This window comes from Castanea sativa, chromosome 1 (genome assembly GCF_040712315.1).
Source record: "Castanea sativa cultivar Marrone di Chiusa Pesio chromosome 1, ASM4071231v1".
In the NCBI taxonomy this organism is placed as follows: domain Eukaryota; kingdom Viridiplantae; phylum Streptophyta; class Magnoliopsida; order Fagales; family Fagaceae; genus Castanea; species Castanea sativa.
Genome location: NC_134013.1, coordinates 5,578,021 through 5,593,773, shown reverse-complemented (window position 1 = coordinate 5,593,773; position 15,753 = coordinate 5,578,021). Strand labels below are relative to the sequence as shown.

The following is a 15,753-nucleotide window of genomic DNA, read 5'->3' as shown; positions in this document are numbered from 1 at the left end:
ATATAATAAAAAACATAATTTTTTTTTTAATGGAGTTAGAATTGCATTTTTACCAGACTTTCCTGTAGTTTTAAAATTGCTTAAACATAGGAGTATAAGAGCATTTTTGAACTAAAAAAATGAGGAATTCAAACAGGAGAAACCCCTTAAATAATAGTATAGAAGACTAGCCTCATCACACTCGCTTCGCGCGTGCAATGAAACTTTCTTTTTTAGCAAAAAAATGCGTGCGGTGAGGCTTTTGCTTTTTAGCAAAAAAGAACAAAACCTGTGTTTTTATTATATATATATATATAATTTTTATTTTGAGAATCTGATTTATAAGTAGATAAAACAATTTGAAAATTAAAAAAAGTGGTTCTATTTTTTAGGCAATGTTTTAGTGGGAGTTAAAGTTGCATTTTTACCGGATTCTCCTTTAGTTTTGTCTCTACTTAAACATAGGGATGTTAGCATATTTTTAAACTAAAAAATGAGGAATCCAAACAGAGGAAGTCTCTTAAATAGTAGTATAGACTAGTCTCATCACACGCGTGCGATGATACTTTTTTTAAGCCAAAAGAAAAAACTCTGTGTTTTTATTTTATATATATAATTTTTTTTTTGAAAATCTAATTTAAAAGTGGATAAAACAATTTGAAAATTAATAGGAGAGTGGTCCTATTTTTTAGGCAATGTTTTAGTGGGAGTTAGAGTTACATTTTTACCAAATTGTCTTTTAGTTTTGTCTATACTTAAACATAGAGGTGTAAGGGTATTTTTGAACTAAAAAATGATAAATCCAAGCAGAGGAAGCCCCTTAAATAAGAGAGGTGCTACGTCCACAATATTTTTACAACATTTTCACAACAAATCAGAGGTGGTTAGTTGTTATTGGTTTAAATTTGAACTTATCAGTGAAATTACTTTTCTACCCCACCATTAATAACCCGTAACAACCTTCCACATAGGATTTGTTGTAAAAATGTTGTGAACATAACATTTTCCATAATAGTATAGACTATAGATATATTTCTTGTAAAGCACTTAATAACAATCCAAGCAAAGCAAATTCAACTTATTAAAAAAAATTATAAAAAAAGAAAGCAGAAAAAAATTCAAGCACGGACATAAGATGAGTTTCAGTGGAAGTTTCTAAAGGAGATGCCAATATGCCTAAACAAATCGGTTGCTTTGGCTTCTCAACTAGAAGTGGAAACCCCAACTTTCACCACAAAAACAACTATTAGAGTTTGTCCTTTTGTTTTTAGGAATTTGATGCCAATTGTATTTTCCTGAGTTATTTTATTGATTTATGTTAAAGTGGAAAGAAGCAGATAGAATAATATAAATAGAAATAAAATAATTAACGTGATTCGATGTGATGATTACTTATATCAACAACGAAAAATAATTAACAGTTACATCTAGCATATTAAAATGGTGTATTACAAATAACCACGCACAAATCACAATTTCTCATTGTATTACAAAATAATACTGTAGAACATCACACATATATATATAAATTCAGAGAAAGTTCAATTAAAATTTGAAATAAGAATTCAATTTTGTGTCGTGTGTCTAAATTTATGTGAAAATTACACTATAATTATCCATTTAAGTTTACGTCATGTGTTCACTTAATTTTTTTAATTTTTATGCCAAGTGAGTTAATAGTACAAAATACTAAAAATCTAATATTAATGAACTATAAAATTAAAAATTAAAAAAATCAGTCACATATACTCAATAAAAATCACCACACAACAAAGATCACCACACATTCTCTTTTATTAAAATTAGAAGAAAAAAATCAAAAAATCATAAGTAGTATTAAATTTAGGTACGAATTTTAATATGTGACTAATTATGTTAACTTTTAAAAAAAATAATTTGACTAATTATCTATATTTTTATGATAAAAGTTGTGTTTAATTTTAAATGTATCTATATGTATGCATATGTCACATGCTATTTTTTTTTTAATAATTTGAGTAATTATTTATATTTTTATAAGAAATTTTTTATTTAATTTTAAACGCATCTATGCGTTTGTATAGATTACATGCTAGTTTATGATAATATGAATGTAATAATATTTACATGCATCCAACGGCCCTAAAAGCTTCAAATAGTCAGGAAATACAAATAATTCGAACTCCAGTTGAATGAAGAGTCAGATGAATTAATAATTATTTTTGGTAATTACTCATTAGAAGTTAGTAAAATTTTTAAATATAAGTAAATAATTACAATGTATATATGATTGCGTATATTCACCGCTATGTCACAAATGCGCACACACAAATATATATGTGTATATATATATATAAAACCCAAATACTCGCTCTCACTTTTTGAAAAGAAAGATAATATTATTATTTGTACATACTACACATGTGACAAGTGATGACAAAGCTTTACGTGAAGAAAGCCAAACAGAGACAAACCAAAAACAACAAATCTTAAAGCTTAAAATTTAAATTTAAATTTTTTTTTTATTAAAAAAAAGCACAAAGGATACTACAGCTTCTTATTTTCCTCAACTGCAGGAGCCCACAATCAAATCAAATCAGTGTAGGCATGTCCCTATTGAAGAAATCAGCCAAGTGTTTGATCAAATCCTTAGCTTTCTCACATTTCAAATCATACAAATGAAACCCATGATCCTCCCCTTCTGTTTCTTCAATTTCGACCACACCCATCCATCCACTCCTACTCAATGCCTCAGAAAAAAGCCACCCTCTATCCCTCAATATATCCTTCTCAGCCACACACACCAAAACCCTCCTGCACCCCAATTGGGCCAAGCTAGGTGCACCCTCTGCCACCGGGTTAGCCCATGGGTCATCATTATCTGGTTGGGCTGGGCACACAAATGGCCACAACCGATCCACCAAGGCCTTCCTACTTGGGTTTTGGGCCTCTGACCCAATAGGGTTCGAACCCCAAAAAAATGGGTGGACTAAAGCAACCCCAAGAAGGCCCATCTTAAGCCCAAATTGAGCCTGGGCCTGGGTCTCTCCAACCTTCATAGCCAACTTATAAGCAACATTAGCACCACTAATTTCTCCAGCTAAGCACACTCTCTCAAAATCCACATGCTCATTCAACCAAGCCTCAGGCCCGCCATTGTTACAATGGGACTCAACCCATTACAAAATGCCAAATTGCTAACGGTCTGGGCTTTGCTCCTGTGGTCTCTCACAGACTTGATATGAATAGTAAAAGTCACTGGTCACTATTCATTATTTAAACAATGCTTTATTTTACTTATAAGGGGGTTGTTCCTTAGGAAAAACGTATACTTGTTTTCCAACACCTTGTTTTCGTAGTACCAATTATCCCTTCTAGTTTTCTTATCACTCTAGAAGCCTGCTCCAAGCTTGTAATCTTGTAACCTTTATCTACTACTATCCTGTAAGTGTTTCAATATATTTTCAGTATTTTCAATCTACTTTCCATTTTCTTATTATATCTGTGCTACCGCCTTCTTGGCTGGTTTTACATTACATTACTTCATTTTACATTACTTTCATTTTTTTCTTATATCTGTGCTTCCGCATCCTGCACTTCTTCTATAGCTGTGCTCTTGCCCACTTTTTGGATATATATATATATATATATATATATATATATATATATATATATATATATATATATATAGGTAAAGCTCTGAGAAAATTCAATTAGAATCCAATTTTGTATCATGTATCTAAATTTATGTGAGGACTACACCATAATTATCCACTTAAGTTTGTGTCATGTGTTCACTTAAATTTTTTAATCTTTGTGTCAAGTGAATTAATAGTGCAAAATACTAAGAATCTAATATTAATGAACTATAATTTTTTTTTTTTTTAAAAACCAATCACATATACCCAATAAAAATTACCACACAACAAAAATCACACAACAAAAATTATTATAAGTAGTATTAAATTTAGGTAAAAATTTTAATATGTAACTAATTACGTTTACTTTTATTAAAAAAATAATTTGACTAGTTATTTATATTTGTATGATAAAAATTGTATTTAATTTTAAATGTATCTATACATATGCATGTGTCACATGCTATTTTTTTTAATAATAATTTGAGTAATTATTTATATTTTTATGATAAAATTTTTATTTAATTTTAAACACATCAATGCCTTTGTGTGAATTACATACTAATTTATGATAATATGAATGTAATAATATTTACAGGCATTCAATAGCCCTATAAGCTTCAAATAGTCACGAAATACAAATAATTTGAACTCCAATTGAATGAAGAGTTAGATGAATTAATAATTATTTTTGGTAATTACTCATTAGAAGTTAGTAAAATTTTTAAATAAAGTAAATAATTCGAATGTATATACAATTGCATGTGTGTGGGGCAAAAGGATCCTGGTGGGAATGTGGGCCTTTTGGGCCTTGTTAAAGAAGGCCGACCTGACCCTGGGGTTAGAGATTGTTGGTGCTATGGGTCGGCCTATACGCCGAGGATCCTAGGATCCAGCCGAGGATGGTTTTCCCCTCGGACTGACATCAAAGAACCTGAGACTTCATGGTAAAGATTAGGGAATGATACGGTCAAGACCAACGGTTAAAGGGAGAGAACCCTTGAATGTCCTAGAAGCGCCGATGTTGGAAGAATATCAAAGGTAAAGGCTGCTACCTCCACATTAAAGACCCTGCACCTACCACCCTGGCCGCATTAATGAGGAAGTGACACTTAAACAGTGGAAGGGAAACTTCTAGTTACTGTTCAAAGGCACTAAGAAAAGAAATATCTAGGCTAAGGGAGGAATTGGGGGGCAACACGTGGATAAAGTATTAAAAAGAGGAGTATTTAAGGAGGGATCGGGAACAGAAACTGGACGGAACTTTTTGTAACCTAAAAAGAAGAAGGAAAAAGAGAGAGATATAATATAAGAACAGTTTTCGGCTTACGTCCGAGGAGGTCTATTTACATTACTCCTTTTTGTCTCTAAGTACTTGGAATCTTTAGTTTGTCATTTCATCCTCATACACTTCTAACCTGGGTTTCAAGCCCACACTCTACAAATTCTTATTGTTTAAGGCTCATTGGGTCTGAGCCCATAACTATTCTTGGGTTCAGGTGCAATTGTGCACTTACAATTGGCGCCGTCTGTGGGAATCTAGTCTGGAAGTAGTAGGGATATTATGGCAGGCTTAGGCTCTCATCATGCAGAGTCACAGGGGTCACAACCTGAAGATCATTTCGAACGTCTTGAACAACGTAGGGATCGTGAGGGAAGCGTCCATACAGAATATCCAGGGGCTAGCCATACTCATGGAGGGGGTAGCACTACCCACGATGAGGGCTCTAAATCCATGCAGAAGGAAATCAATCGTTTGAAGAGGAAGTTACGCCGTGCTAAACGTAAGGTTTCCCCGTCCTCATCTAGTTCTTCCTCAGAGAAGGATGGGGGACATGGCTACGGTTCAAGGTCATATTCCCCCACCGGTGCAACATCCTGCGGTGAGGAGAACGACCGGCCAATCCGCGGACGTAAGAAGCTTCGTCCTAGGGGTTTAGGCAACGATACCATGAGTAGGGCGTTGCACCAACTCTCTAAATCTCCGTTTTCACGAAGGATTGAGAGGGGAAGGCTCCCCGGGAGGTTCACCCGGCCCACGTTTACCATCTATAATGGCCGGACTGATCCGGTGGAGCACGTGAGTCACTTCAACCAAAGGATGGCGGTGCACTCTCATAACGAGACTTTGATGTGTAAAGTCTTCCCCTCCGGCTTGGGACTGTGGCTATGAGATGGTTCAACGGTCTCAAGTCGGGGTACGTAGGCTCGTTTGGGGAACTAACTAGGGCGTTTGCTTCTCGGTTCATTACTTGTAGCGAGTCCCTCGGCCCTTGGACTCATTGCTATCCATGGTCATGAAGGAAGGGGAGACAACGAAAGCATACTCCGACGGATATTGGGAGATGTTTAATGAAATAGACGGCGACTTTGATGAGGTGGCGCTAAATACCTTTAAGGTAGGCCTCCCTGCGATCACGACCTAAGAAAGTCTTTGACGAAAAAGCCCGTCCGCGGTGTACGTCGTCTTATGGATCGTATTGATGAATATAAAAAGGTAGAGGAAGACCGGCAACGGGGAAAAGGAAAGGAGAAGGTTATCCCGCGGGAGAGAAGGGATTTCGGGTCGGACGGATATCACAACAACAAGCCGAGGAGGGATTACTTCGGACAATCCGGCTCGGCGGCACCCAGCTGTAAATGCGTGTTCCGAGAACCGGTGCATCGGTTATTAGAAAAAGTTCGTAAAGAGCCCTTCTTCGGGTGGCCGGCAAAATGGCGGGTGACCTGCGAGAAGAAATCAAAACCTTTTGTCGGTACCATCGGGATGTGGGCCACACTGCGAGAGCCGTCGAACCTGTGGAACCATCTAGAGCAGCTCGTCGGTGAGGGAAAGTTAAAGCGGCACTTGTGTCGGCCCACCGGGCAAGTCGGTCAAGTTGGTTCAAACAACCGGCGGAATAGTTCATCTCGGCCGGCATTGGGGACGATTAATGTTATCTTCGCTGCACTGGTAGGACGGGCTCGGGTCCTACTAGGGTTATGGCGGTTTCCCATTCGCAGGCCGAGGATGTGGGTAGCAGGCCGAAGAGATTAAAGAGCACTTTACTGTCTTGGGTTTCTCCGAGGAGGATAAAGTAGGGACTATCCGGCCCATGACGATGCTCTTGTGGTTACCCTCGGAATAGGTAATTATGACGTGAAGAGGGTAATGATAGATCGGGGCGGCGGTGCGGATATCATGTACCCCGATCTATTTAAGGGGTTAAGGTTGGAGTTGGAAGATTTAACTCCTTATGACTCACCTCTTATTAGCTTTGAAGGGAGAGCCGTTGTGCCAAAAGGACGGATCCGTTTACCCGTTCAATCCGGCACGAAACGGTTGAAGTAGATTTCATTGTGGTTGACGCGTACTCTCCATATACAGCCATCCTCGCCGAGGCCATGGCTGCACGCCACAGGAGCCGTTTCCTCTACCTTGCACGTTAAGGTTAAATTCCCCTCGGGGGAACATGTTGAGGAAATCCTCGGCGGTCGAGTAGTGGCCGAGCAATGCATCTCCGCTGCGGTACTTCGTCGGTCGAAGTCGAGTTATCAACCTTGCCCATCCGGGAGTCATAGCAATTAACGGCTCGGAGGCACTGGAGCGATGACGAGAAGATGAGGCTGTTTGAGAGGAGTTAGCGAAGTGTGTAATAACCGATGATCCAGAGAGGTTCTTTCAAGTTGGCATACGATTGCCACACCAAGAGAAGATGGAGTTGTTGAAATTTCTGAAGGATAATCTAGATGTCTTTGCATGGGACCCCTATGAGGCTCCGGTGTGGATCCGAACTTTATTTGTCATCATCTAAACGTCAATCCGGCCATTGTTCCGAGGAGGCAGCCACCTCGGCGATCTTCCCGAGAACATTCGAGGCTGTGAAGGAAGAGGTTCTTAAACTCAAAAGGGCGGGGGCTATCAAAGAAGTTTTCTACCCGAATGGTTGGCTCATCTTGTTGTCGTTAAGAAGAAGAACGGCAAGTGGAGAGTATGTGTAGACTTTGCGATACGAACAAGGCCTGTCCTAAAGATTCATTCCCAATGCCACGGATTGATCAGGCGGTAGATGCTGCTGTCGGACATCCTCGGATGAGTTTCTGGACGCCTTTCGGGGTTACCACCAAATCCCCTTGGCATTAGAGGATCGGGGAAAAGGCGCTTTCATTACTCCAACGGGGAACTATCATTATAAAGTCATGCCATTTGGGTTAAAAAATGCGGGGCTACTTATCAAAGAATGATGACCCGAATGTTTGAACAGCAACTGGGGAAAACCATAGAAGTATACGTGGATGACATGGTGGTAAAGAGTAAGACGGTACCTTCGCACATCACGGATTTGGCCGACACCTTCCAAATGCGAGGAAGTATAAGTTGCGCCTTAACGCCTCCAAGTGTTCTTTTGGAGTGGGATCTGGAAAGTTCTTAGGATATATGATCACTCATAGGGGCATAGAGGTGAACCCGGTGCGAGTTAGGGCTATTCAAAATTTGCAGCCGCCTCGGAACCCAAAGGAGATTCGAAATTGACCGGAATGATTCTTTGCGTTGAGCAGATTTATTTCTCGGTCGGGCCGGTGCCGTCCTTTCTTTCGGTTGTTGAACAAGTGGAAAGGGTTTCGATGGACCGAGGATTGTGAGTCGGCTTTCCAACGGCTTAAGCAATATCTATCTCGGCCACCCATTTTATCTCGCCACGAGGTGGACGAGGTTTTATTCGCTTATCTTGCCGTGGCTATTCATGCGGTGAGTCTAGTCCTTATAAGGAATGAAGATGGAGTGCGAGAGGCCGATCTACTATGTTAGTAAGTCCTTGAATGAAGCCGAGGTGCGCTATTTGCCCTTGGAAAAAGCACTTCGGCTGTAGTCCACGCCACGCGCAAACTTCCTCATTATTTCCAATCTCATACTGTGGTTGTTTTGACCCGGTTGCCGCTCAAGTTTGTGTTGCGTAGTGCTGATTATTCGGCGAGTGGCAAAATGGGGAACCATTTTGGGAGCCTTTGATGTTAAGTACAAGCCTCGCACCTCGGTGAAAGGTCGGGTCCTCGCTGATTTGGTGGCGAGTTTGCTTGAGCCATTGTTAGAAGAAACTTCAAAGGTAGCGCACATGGGTGAAAAATCGGTTGGTGTGATCACGGCCGTATCGCCCTCGGCTTGGAAAGTTTATGTGGATGGGGCTGCTAATCATAAAGGGTACGGCGTTGGACTTGTTCTAATGTCCCCGAAGGAATTGTCTTTGAAAAATCTTTGAGATTGGCTTTCTCGGCTACTAATAATGAGGCCGAGTATGAAGCGATCTTGGTAGGCATGCGAATGGTACATAAGATGGGTGGCAAGGAAATCCATGAGTTCTCGGACTCTCAATTAGTGGTCGGCCAAGTCATGGGGACCATGGAGGCTAGAGATTCCGAATGCGGGAATATTTGGCGGAGTCGAGCGTCGGCGAGCTGAATTCGACTCCTTTGCCTTAGTTCATGTCTCTAGGAGTGGAAATACTCATGCGGATTCTTTGGCTACGTTGGCAACATCCTCGGCTCAAGGTCTACCAAGGGTTATTCTCGTTGAGGATTTGGTAGAACCTCCTCTTATAGCTGCTAACGCACCTCGCGTCCATCTAATAAGGCCTGGTCCTAGTTGGATGGATTCGATCATATCTTTTCTCAAAAATGACATCCTTCCCGAAGACAAAGTTGAAGCGAGAAAAGGTACGTCGAAAGGCGCCGCGTTTACGGTTGTCCGAGGACCGAAGCTATACAAACGATCCTTTTCGGGACCGTATTTGTTGTGTGTACACCACTGAATCAACGAGAATCATTCTTGGAGGAATTGCATGAAGGAATTTGTGGGAGTCACACTGGGGAAGGTCCTTAGCTCATAGAGCCCTTACTCGGGGTTATTGGTGGCCCGATATGCGAGAGGGAGGCTCGGGACTATGCCGAGAAAGTGTGATCAATGTCAGAGGTTAGCTCCAAATATACACCAACATGGAGGGGTTCTAAACCCACTGTCTATCCCTTGGCCTTTCGCACAATGTGGCCTGGACATTGTCGGTCCATTTCCGAGAGATGATGGCAACAAAAAATGGTTGCTCTTGGGAACGGACTATTTCACTAAATGGGTTGAAGCTGAGCCATTAGCCAATATCCGAGATGTTGATTCCAAGAAATTTATATTGAAAAACATTGTTACTAGATTTGGTATACCGCACACTCTTGTCTCATACAACGGCTTTCAATTTGACAGCAACGCCTTTAGGCAATATTGTGGTGACATGGGTATCATAAATAGATATTCTACCCCAGCTTATCCTCGAGGGAATGGGCGAGGCCGAGGCCGTTAACAAAGTCATAGTCAATGGGCTCAAGAAGAGGTTGGATGATGCGAAAGGCGGATGGGTAGAAGAGCTCCCTCATGTTCTGTGGACATATCGGACCACACCACGCGGGTCCTTTGGAGAGACACCATTTTCTATGACTTATGGAGCCGAGGCGGTGATACCACTAGAATCTGGTTTTCCTACTCTAAAGACAAGTTCTTTTAGCCCGAGAATAACCGGGGACTTTTGGAGAAAGATCTTGATTTACTTGAGGAACGGCGTGAGGCGGCTATGGTCCAATTGGCTTATTATCGGCAAAAGCTAAAACGAGGATATGATGCTCACGTGAAGCTAAGGCCACTTGCACACGGTGATCTTGTATTAAGGAAAGTTGTAGGCACTTCTAAGAACCCGGCATGGGGTAAACTAGGACCTAGCGGGAAGGCCCCTATCGCATTGTTTCAATAGCGAGGCATAGGGTCGTATAGGCTAAGTGACCTAGATGAACGAGTTGTACCACGTCCATGGAATGTAAATAACCTTAGAAGGTATTATTATTAATCAAATAAGCTTTTGTCAATTAATATTTTAAAGTTATGGCTAGCTCTTATATTTGGAGTTACAATTATTAAGAATCAAACGAAACTTGGTTAAGTGTAGTCCTCGGACCACAAACCTTGTGGAAATTGATGTCTTGTCATTTGTTAAACAGAACCTTAGTTATGCGGGTCTTCGGACCTCCTACTTTGGGAAAATTAACATTTGAAGTTACAATTTTTGAGAATCAAACGAAACTTGGTTAAGTGTAGTCCTCGGACCACAAACCTTGCGGAAATTGATGTCTTGTCATTTGTTAAACGAGAACCTTAGTTATGCGGGTCTTCGGACCTCCTACTTTGGGAAAATTAACATTTGAAGTTACAATTTTTGAGAATCAAACGAAACTTGGTTAAGTGTAGTCCTCGGACCACAAACCTTGTGGAAATTGATGTCTTGTCATTTGTTAAACGGAACCTTAGTTATGCGGGTCTTCGGACCTCCTACTTTGGGAAAATTAACATTTGAAGTTACAATTTTTGAGAATCAAACGAAACTTGGTTAAGTGTAGTCCTCGGACCACAAACCTTGCGGAAATTGATGTCTTGTCATTTGTTAAACGAACCTTAGTTATGCGGGTCTTCGGACCTCCTACTTTGGGAAAATTAACATTTGAAGTTACAATTTTTGAGAATCAAACAGAAACTTGGTTAAGTGTAGTCCTCGGACCACGGACCTTGCGGAAATTGATGTCTTGTCATTTGTTAAACAGAACCTTAGTTATGCGGGTCTTCGGACCTCCTACTTTGGGAAAATTAACATTTGAAGTTACAATTTTTGAGAATCAAACGAAACTTGGTTAAGTGTAGTCCTCGGACCACAAACCTTGTGGAAATTGATGTCTTGTCATTTGTTAAACAGAACCTTAGTTATGCGGGTCTTCGGACCTCCTACTTTGGGAAAATTAACATTTGAAGTTACAATTTTTGAGAATCAAACGAAACTTGGTTAAGTGTAGTCCTCGGACCACAAACCTTGTGGAAATTGATGTCTTGTCATTTGTTAAACGGAACCTTAGTTATGCGGGTCTTCGGACCTCCTACTTTGGGAAAATTAACATTTGAAGTTACAATTTTTGAGAATCAAACGAAACTTGGTTAAGTGTAGTCCTCGGACCACAAACCTTGCGGAAATTGATGTCTTGTCATTTGTTAAACGAACCTTAGTTATGCGGGTCTTCGGACCTCCTACTTTGGGAAAATTAACATTTGAAGTTACAATTTTTGAGAATCAAACGAAACTTGGTTAAGTGTAGTCCTCGGACCACAAACCTTGAGGAAATTGATGTCTTACCATTTACGGTTACAATTTTGAAGAATTAAACGAAAGATTGCTTAAGATTTATCTTCGGACTATGACTTTGATTAAACTTAACTTCGATTATGCCTGGATGTTAATACCTTACCGTTTATTAACTCGGATCTTACAACCTACTAAAAACGGTGTTATGCATTATAAGGGCTTAATTGTTATATGAAGTCCTCTTTCCTTTTTAATCGAGGTATTATTCAAAGGAATTAACCATGTCACCTTGTATTAAATCTTTAATAATATACGCATGATTATGTGAAAGTTATGACTATGCAATCCTTGGAGTTAGATTTTTATGCTACGAGAAACTTCGATATGACTTAATGGGAAAACTTTTGTAATAAGTACATAAAGAATAAAGAAAAAGCGGACACAATCCAAGTGAAAAGCAAACGAAATTGTTCTTCATTAATCAAGGTGAATATACATTACAATATATAATTCAAAAACAAAAAAAAATGAAAAAAGAAGCCCTAAGCTAAGTCCTAAGCTGTTGGAGGAGGATCTTCGAGAGGTACTAGTGCCCTCGGTCTTTCTCAACTCCGGCTCAAAAGGAGTCATAACCTGCTTTCCTTTATCCGTTGTCTTTGGTGGAAGGACGTTGGGTTCCACTATCTCGGTTCAAGTCCCTCTCTGCATCCACCCCTCCTTCCTTTTCTTTATTGGAACCGAAGGTTACGTAGGATCAGGAATTTCTTTGTGGGACCATCGGAGGTAGGACGGGAAGAGTTGTCTCGGGGGTAGGAATAGCGGCGGGAGCCTCTTCAATCTCCTGTATTTCTAGGGGAAGCCAAACGTTCTCGGACTTCCTCAAATCCGAAGGCGGGAACTCTGCTACGTTTAAAGCTTCCCCCATACTTTTTGACGGTATTCGCGGCATAAAGCCGCGAACTCCTCTGTCATTTGCTCCTCGGTAGTGGCTACCCCTTCATCAAAACTTGCACCTTCGCGGCTTGAAGAGAGAGTTGGAAGGAGCTGGCTTCTTCTTTCATCGGCGCCAAGCTGCTTCTTCGGATCCGAGCACTCCTTTTGAGCTTGGGAGAGCTCTTCATCTCTTGCATGAAGGAGCTTGCGCTGTCCTTCTATCCGGGTCTTCATTGTCTTCAAGTTTGACTCGACCCCATTCTTCTCTCTCCTCGGCTCTGCTACCTCCGAGGTCGGCTTTTCGTTCTCGGCAAGGGGCTGTACCCAAGGACTTCTCGGTCTCCACCCTAATTTCGAGCTCGGCCACGGCTACTTTCCGAGCGTCTTCAATAAACTTTTCAGCTACAAAGACCTCTGAATAGCACGTAAAAAAGCATGATGGAGTTAGGAATAACAAAAACTAATTTACTTATAAATATTGTTAAAAGGAGAAACACTTACCGGTGCTAAGTCTCTTTTTAGAGAGAGGAATAGTTGTGGTTGGCCCATCTTTTCCAAGGTCTCCATGTCCTTGGGCGGCGAGAAGAGGGCGTTCTAGGACCTCGGCCGGGTGGTGGGCGTGGCCTTGTTGAGCTGCCCTTATGCGGCCCGACGGGAGATAGGAGCGCCGTCCGGCCTTAGATCGGGGGACCAAGTGGCCGGTGCTCGGTGCACTACGGCCTCGTCACGATTTCCCCAAGTTCGGTGAACGGGCTCTACCCTTGCCTTTGTCCGGCTTCTGGCTGGGCCGGTGGGAGTTGTTGGCGTGGTTTCTTGGGGTCTTTAGTAATCGTCCCCTCATTATCTCCCTTCCTCTTCTTCTTGGGATCCTCGAGTGGTAGTTTTGGCTCGGCTAGAGGAGGAGGAGGAGGTAAGGCTGGGGAACTTGGGACGTCCTGTTTTCTTCTTCTGCAACTTTGGCAGCCCTATTAGTGAGAAGACCCTCCATTCGTCCCATGCCTTCTACGGATTCGTCCTCGGGAAGGGCAACTACAAACCCTGCGATTCCGGAGGCCTCGGTGGCTTCTTCCTCCTCGTCGGAAAGTACCACGAAGCGGTTTCCGCGAGGTCTCTCGGTGTCTTCAAGATGGAATTGGTCTATCTCGTCGTCAAGAGTGTGTGAAGAAGATACCTCCTCTTCTGGAACGACGAGTTGTTTGTGAATGTATGGCGAGGGGACTGCTGCTATCGGCCGGTTGTACAAAATAGTGTCGGGAGCGTCGGGAGGTCACGGTCGTCCAAAAAATGGGGCCGAGCTACGTTTATCCTCTTCCGTCTTCGGTCGCCGGCAATAATGGCGTCCTCTATCTCTGAAAGTCTTTGGAAAGGGGGTGTATCCTAGAATGAGATGAGCAGCCCGGAGTTGTAGGTACGCACTAACGAATACCTCGGAGCGAAGTACTCGGTTTAGATCGGCAACGTTACGGTGACTTAGACGAGGACGCACGTGTTGCTTATACGCAAAAAAGACATCAAACAAACAAACCTGGTCGATTCACACAAATATTTAACGAATTTAAGTAAATACAAATACGCATTTACGTGTGTGTGTTAGGAGAAGTTGTGTTGTGGGGAGATTAATCCTATGGTGTCGCACCTGGATCCCCCCCCGAGCGGGGCGATGGAGGCCGTCGTGCCGGTTCCGGACACGATCGGGTAGTCGTCCTTCATGCCTTTGTTTGATTTGGGCGGACGGGAGATTAGCCTAACGGTGCTAGACCGAGATTTCATATAATAGCCTACCTTAGAGAGTTTGTGGGACTCATATAGGAACACGACATCGTGCCATGTGAGGTTTAAACTCATACGCTCGTTTAGAGCATCTACACTACCTAAAACTCTAAAAACATTTGGAAGGCATTGGTCGGGGCACAACCGGTGGTTGCGAAGATACTCCTCATTACGGGTTTCATTGGTAGGGTCATCCCACCCTCTATGAAGGCTATCATAGGAATGATAACCTCTCCCTCTTTCCTAGAACCGGCCACGGCATTGCGGCGGTATTCTAACCCTACGTCGGCGGGAATATGGTATTTGGCTCTAAAGCCTTCCATCCCGGCGGCGGTATCAACTAGACACTTGAATCTTCCCATTACGGAGAGACGATAGACTAAACTTTAAAAGGGAGAGTGATTGTATTGGTAGCCGAGGATGTATCCGAGGAGAAAAGGTCAAGACTAGAGAGAGCAAGAACTTACAAGGTTGAAGGTACGGGTTTCCACGTTTTTCGCTGGTGAAGAATGATTGTTGTTGTTTTGATGGGATTGATCCACGATGACTTAAATGAAGGCGCGAGGTTCCGAAGCGTCACGACGTGCGAAAAGGCGGCCTCGAAAATTATGTACGTCCCGCCTAAAATTTCGTGGAGTGAGGAGAACCGTTGGATGCCCATCTCACCGTTGAGCGTGGGAGACAAAGAGTAACTTACGGTAATAAATGCGCGCGTTTTCGAAAATGAAACCGCCAAGTGTCATCTTACGGGACGCGAAACGATTTCCACACGTGTCGTCACTTATAAAGTGTGTAGAGCGAGTTCTCGTCGGATCAAAACCCTATTTTTCTCCTCGGATGTCGAAAATTAGAGTTTTGAGGGGCTATTGTGTGGGGCAAAAGGATCTGGTGGGAATGTGGGCCTTTTGGGCCTTGTTAAAGAAGGCCGACGACCACAGGGTTAGAGATTGTTGGTGCTATGGGTCGGCCTATACGCCGAGGATCACAGGATCCGGTAGGATGGTTTTCCCCTCGGATGACATCAAAGAACACGAGACTTCATGGTAAAGATTAGGGAATGATACGGTCAAGACCAACGGTTAAAGGGAGAGAACCCTTGAATGTCCTAGAAGCGCCGATGTTGGAAGAATATCAAAGGTAAAGGCTGCTACCTCCACATTAAAGACCTGCACCTACCACCCCGGCCGCATTAATGAGGAAGTGACACTTAAACAGTGGAAGGGAAACTGAATTCTTGTTCAAAGGCACTAAGAAAAGAAATATCTAGGCTAAGGGAGGAATTGGGGGGCAACACGTGGATAAAGTATTAAAAA

At 42.0% G+C, this 15,753-nt stretch overlaps 1 protein-coding gene across 1 annotated transcript; it reads right to left on the bottom strand.

Annotated features, from left to right (window-relative positions):
* Positions 1-2,336: 2,336 nt before the first annotated feature.
* On the bottom strand, positions 2,337-3,134 carry LOC142636955 (putative carboxylesterase 2; the record flags this gene model as incomplete). The annotated part of the gene is made up of 1 exon (XM_075811275.1): positions 2,337-3,134. A coding segment is annotated over one exon (585 nt), but the record flags the coding sequence as incomplete, so codon positions are not given.
* Between the last annotated feature and the right edge of the window lie 12,619 nt (positions 3,135-15,753).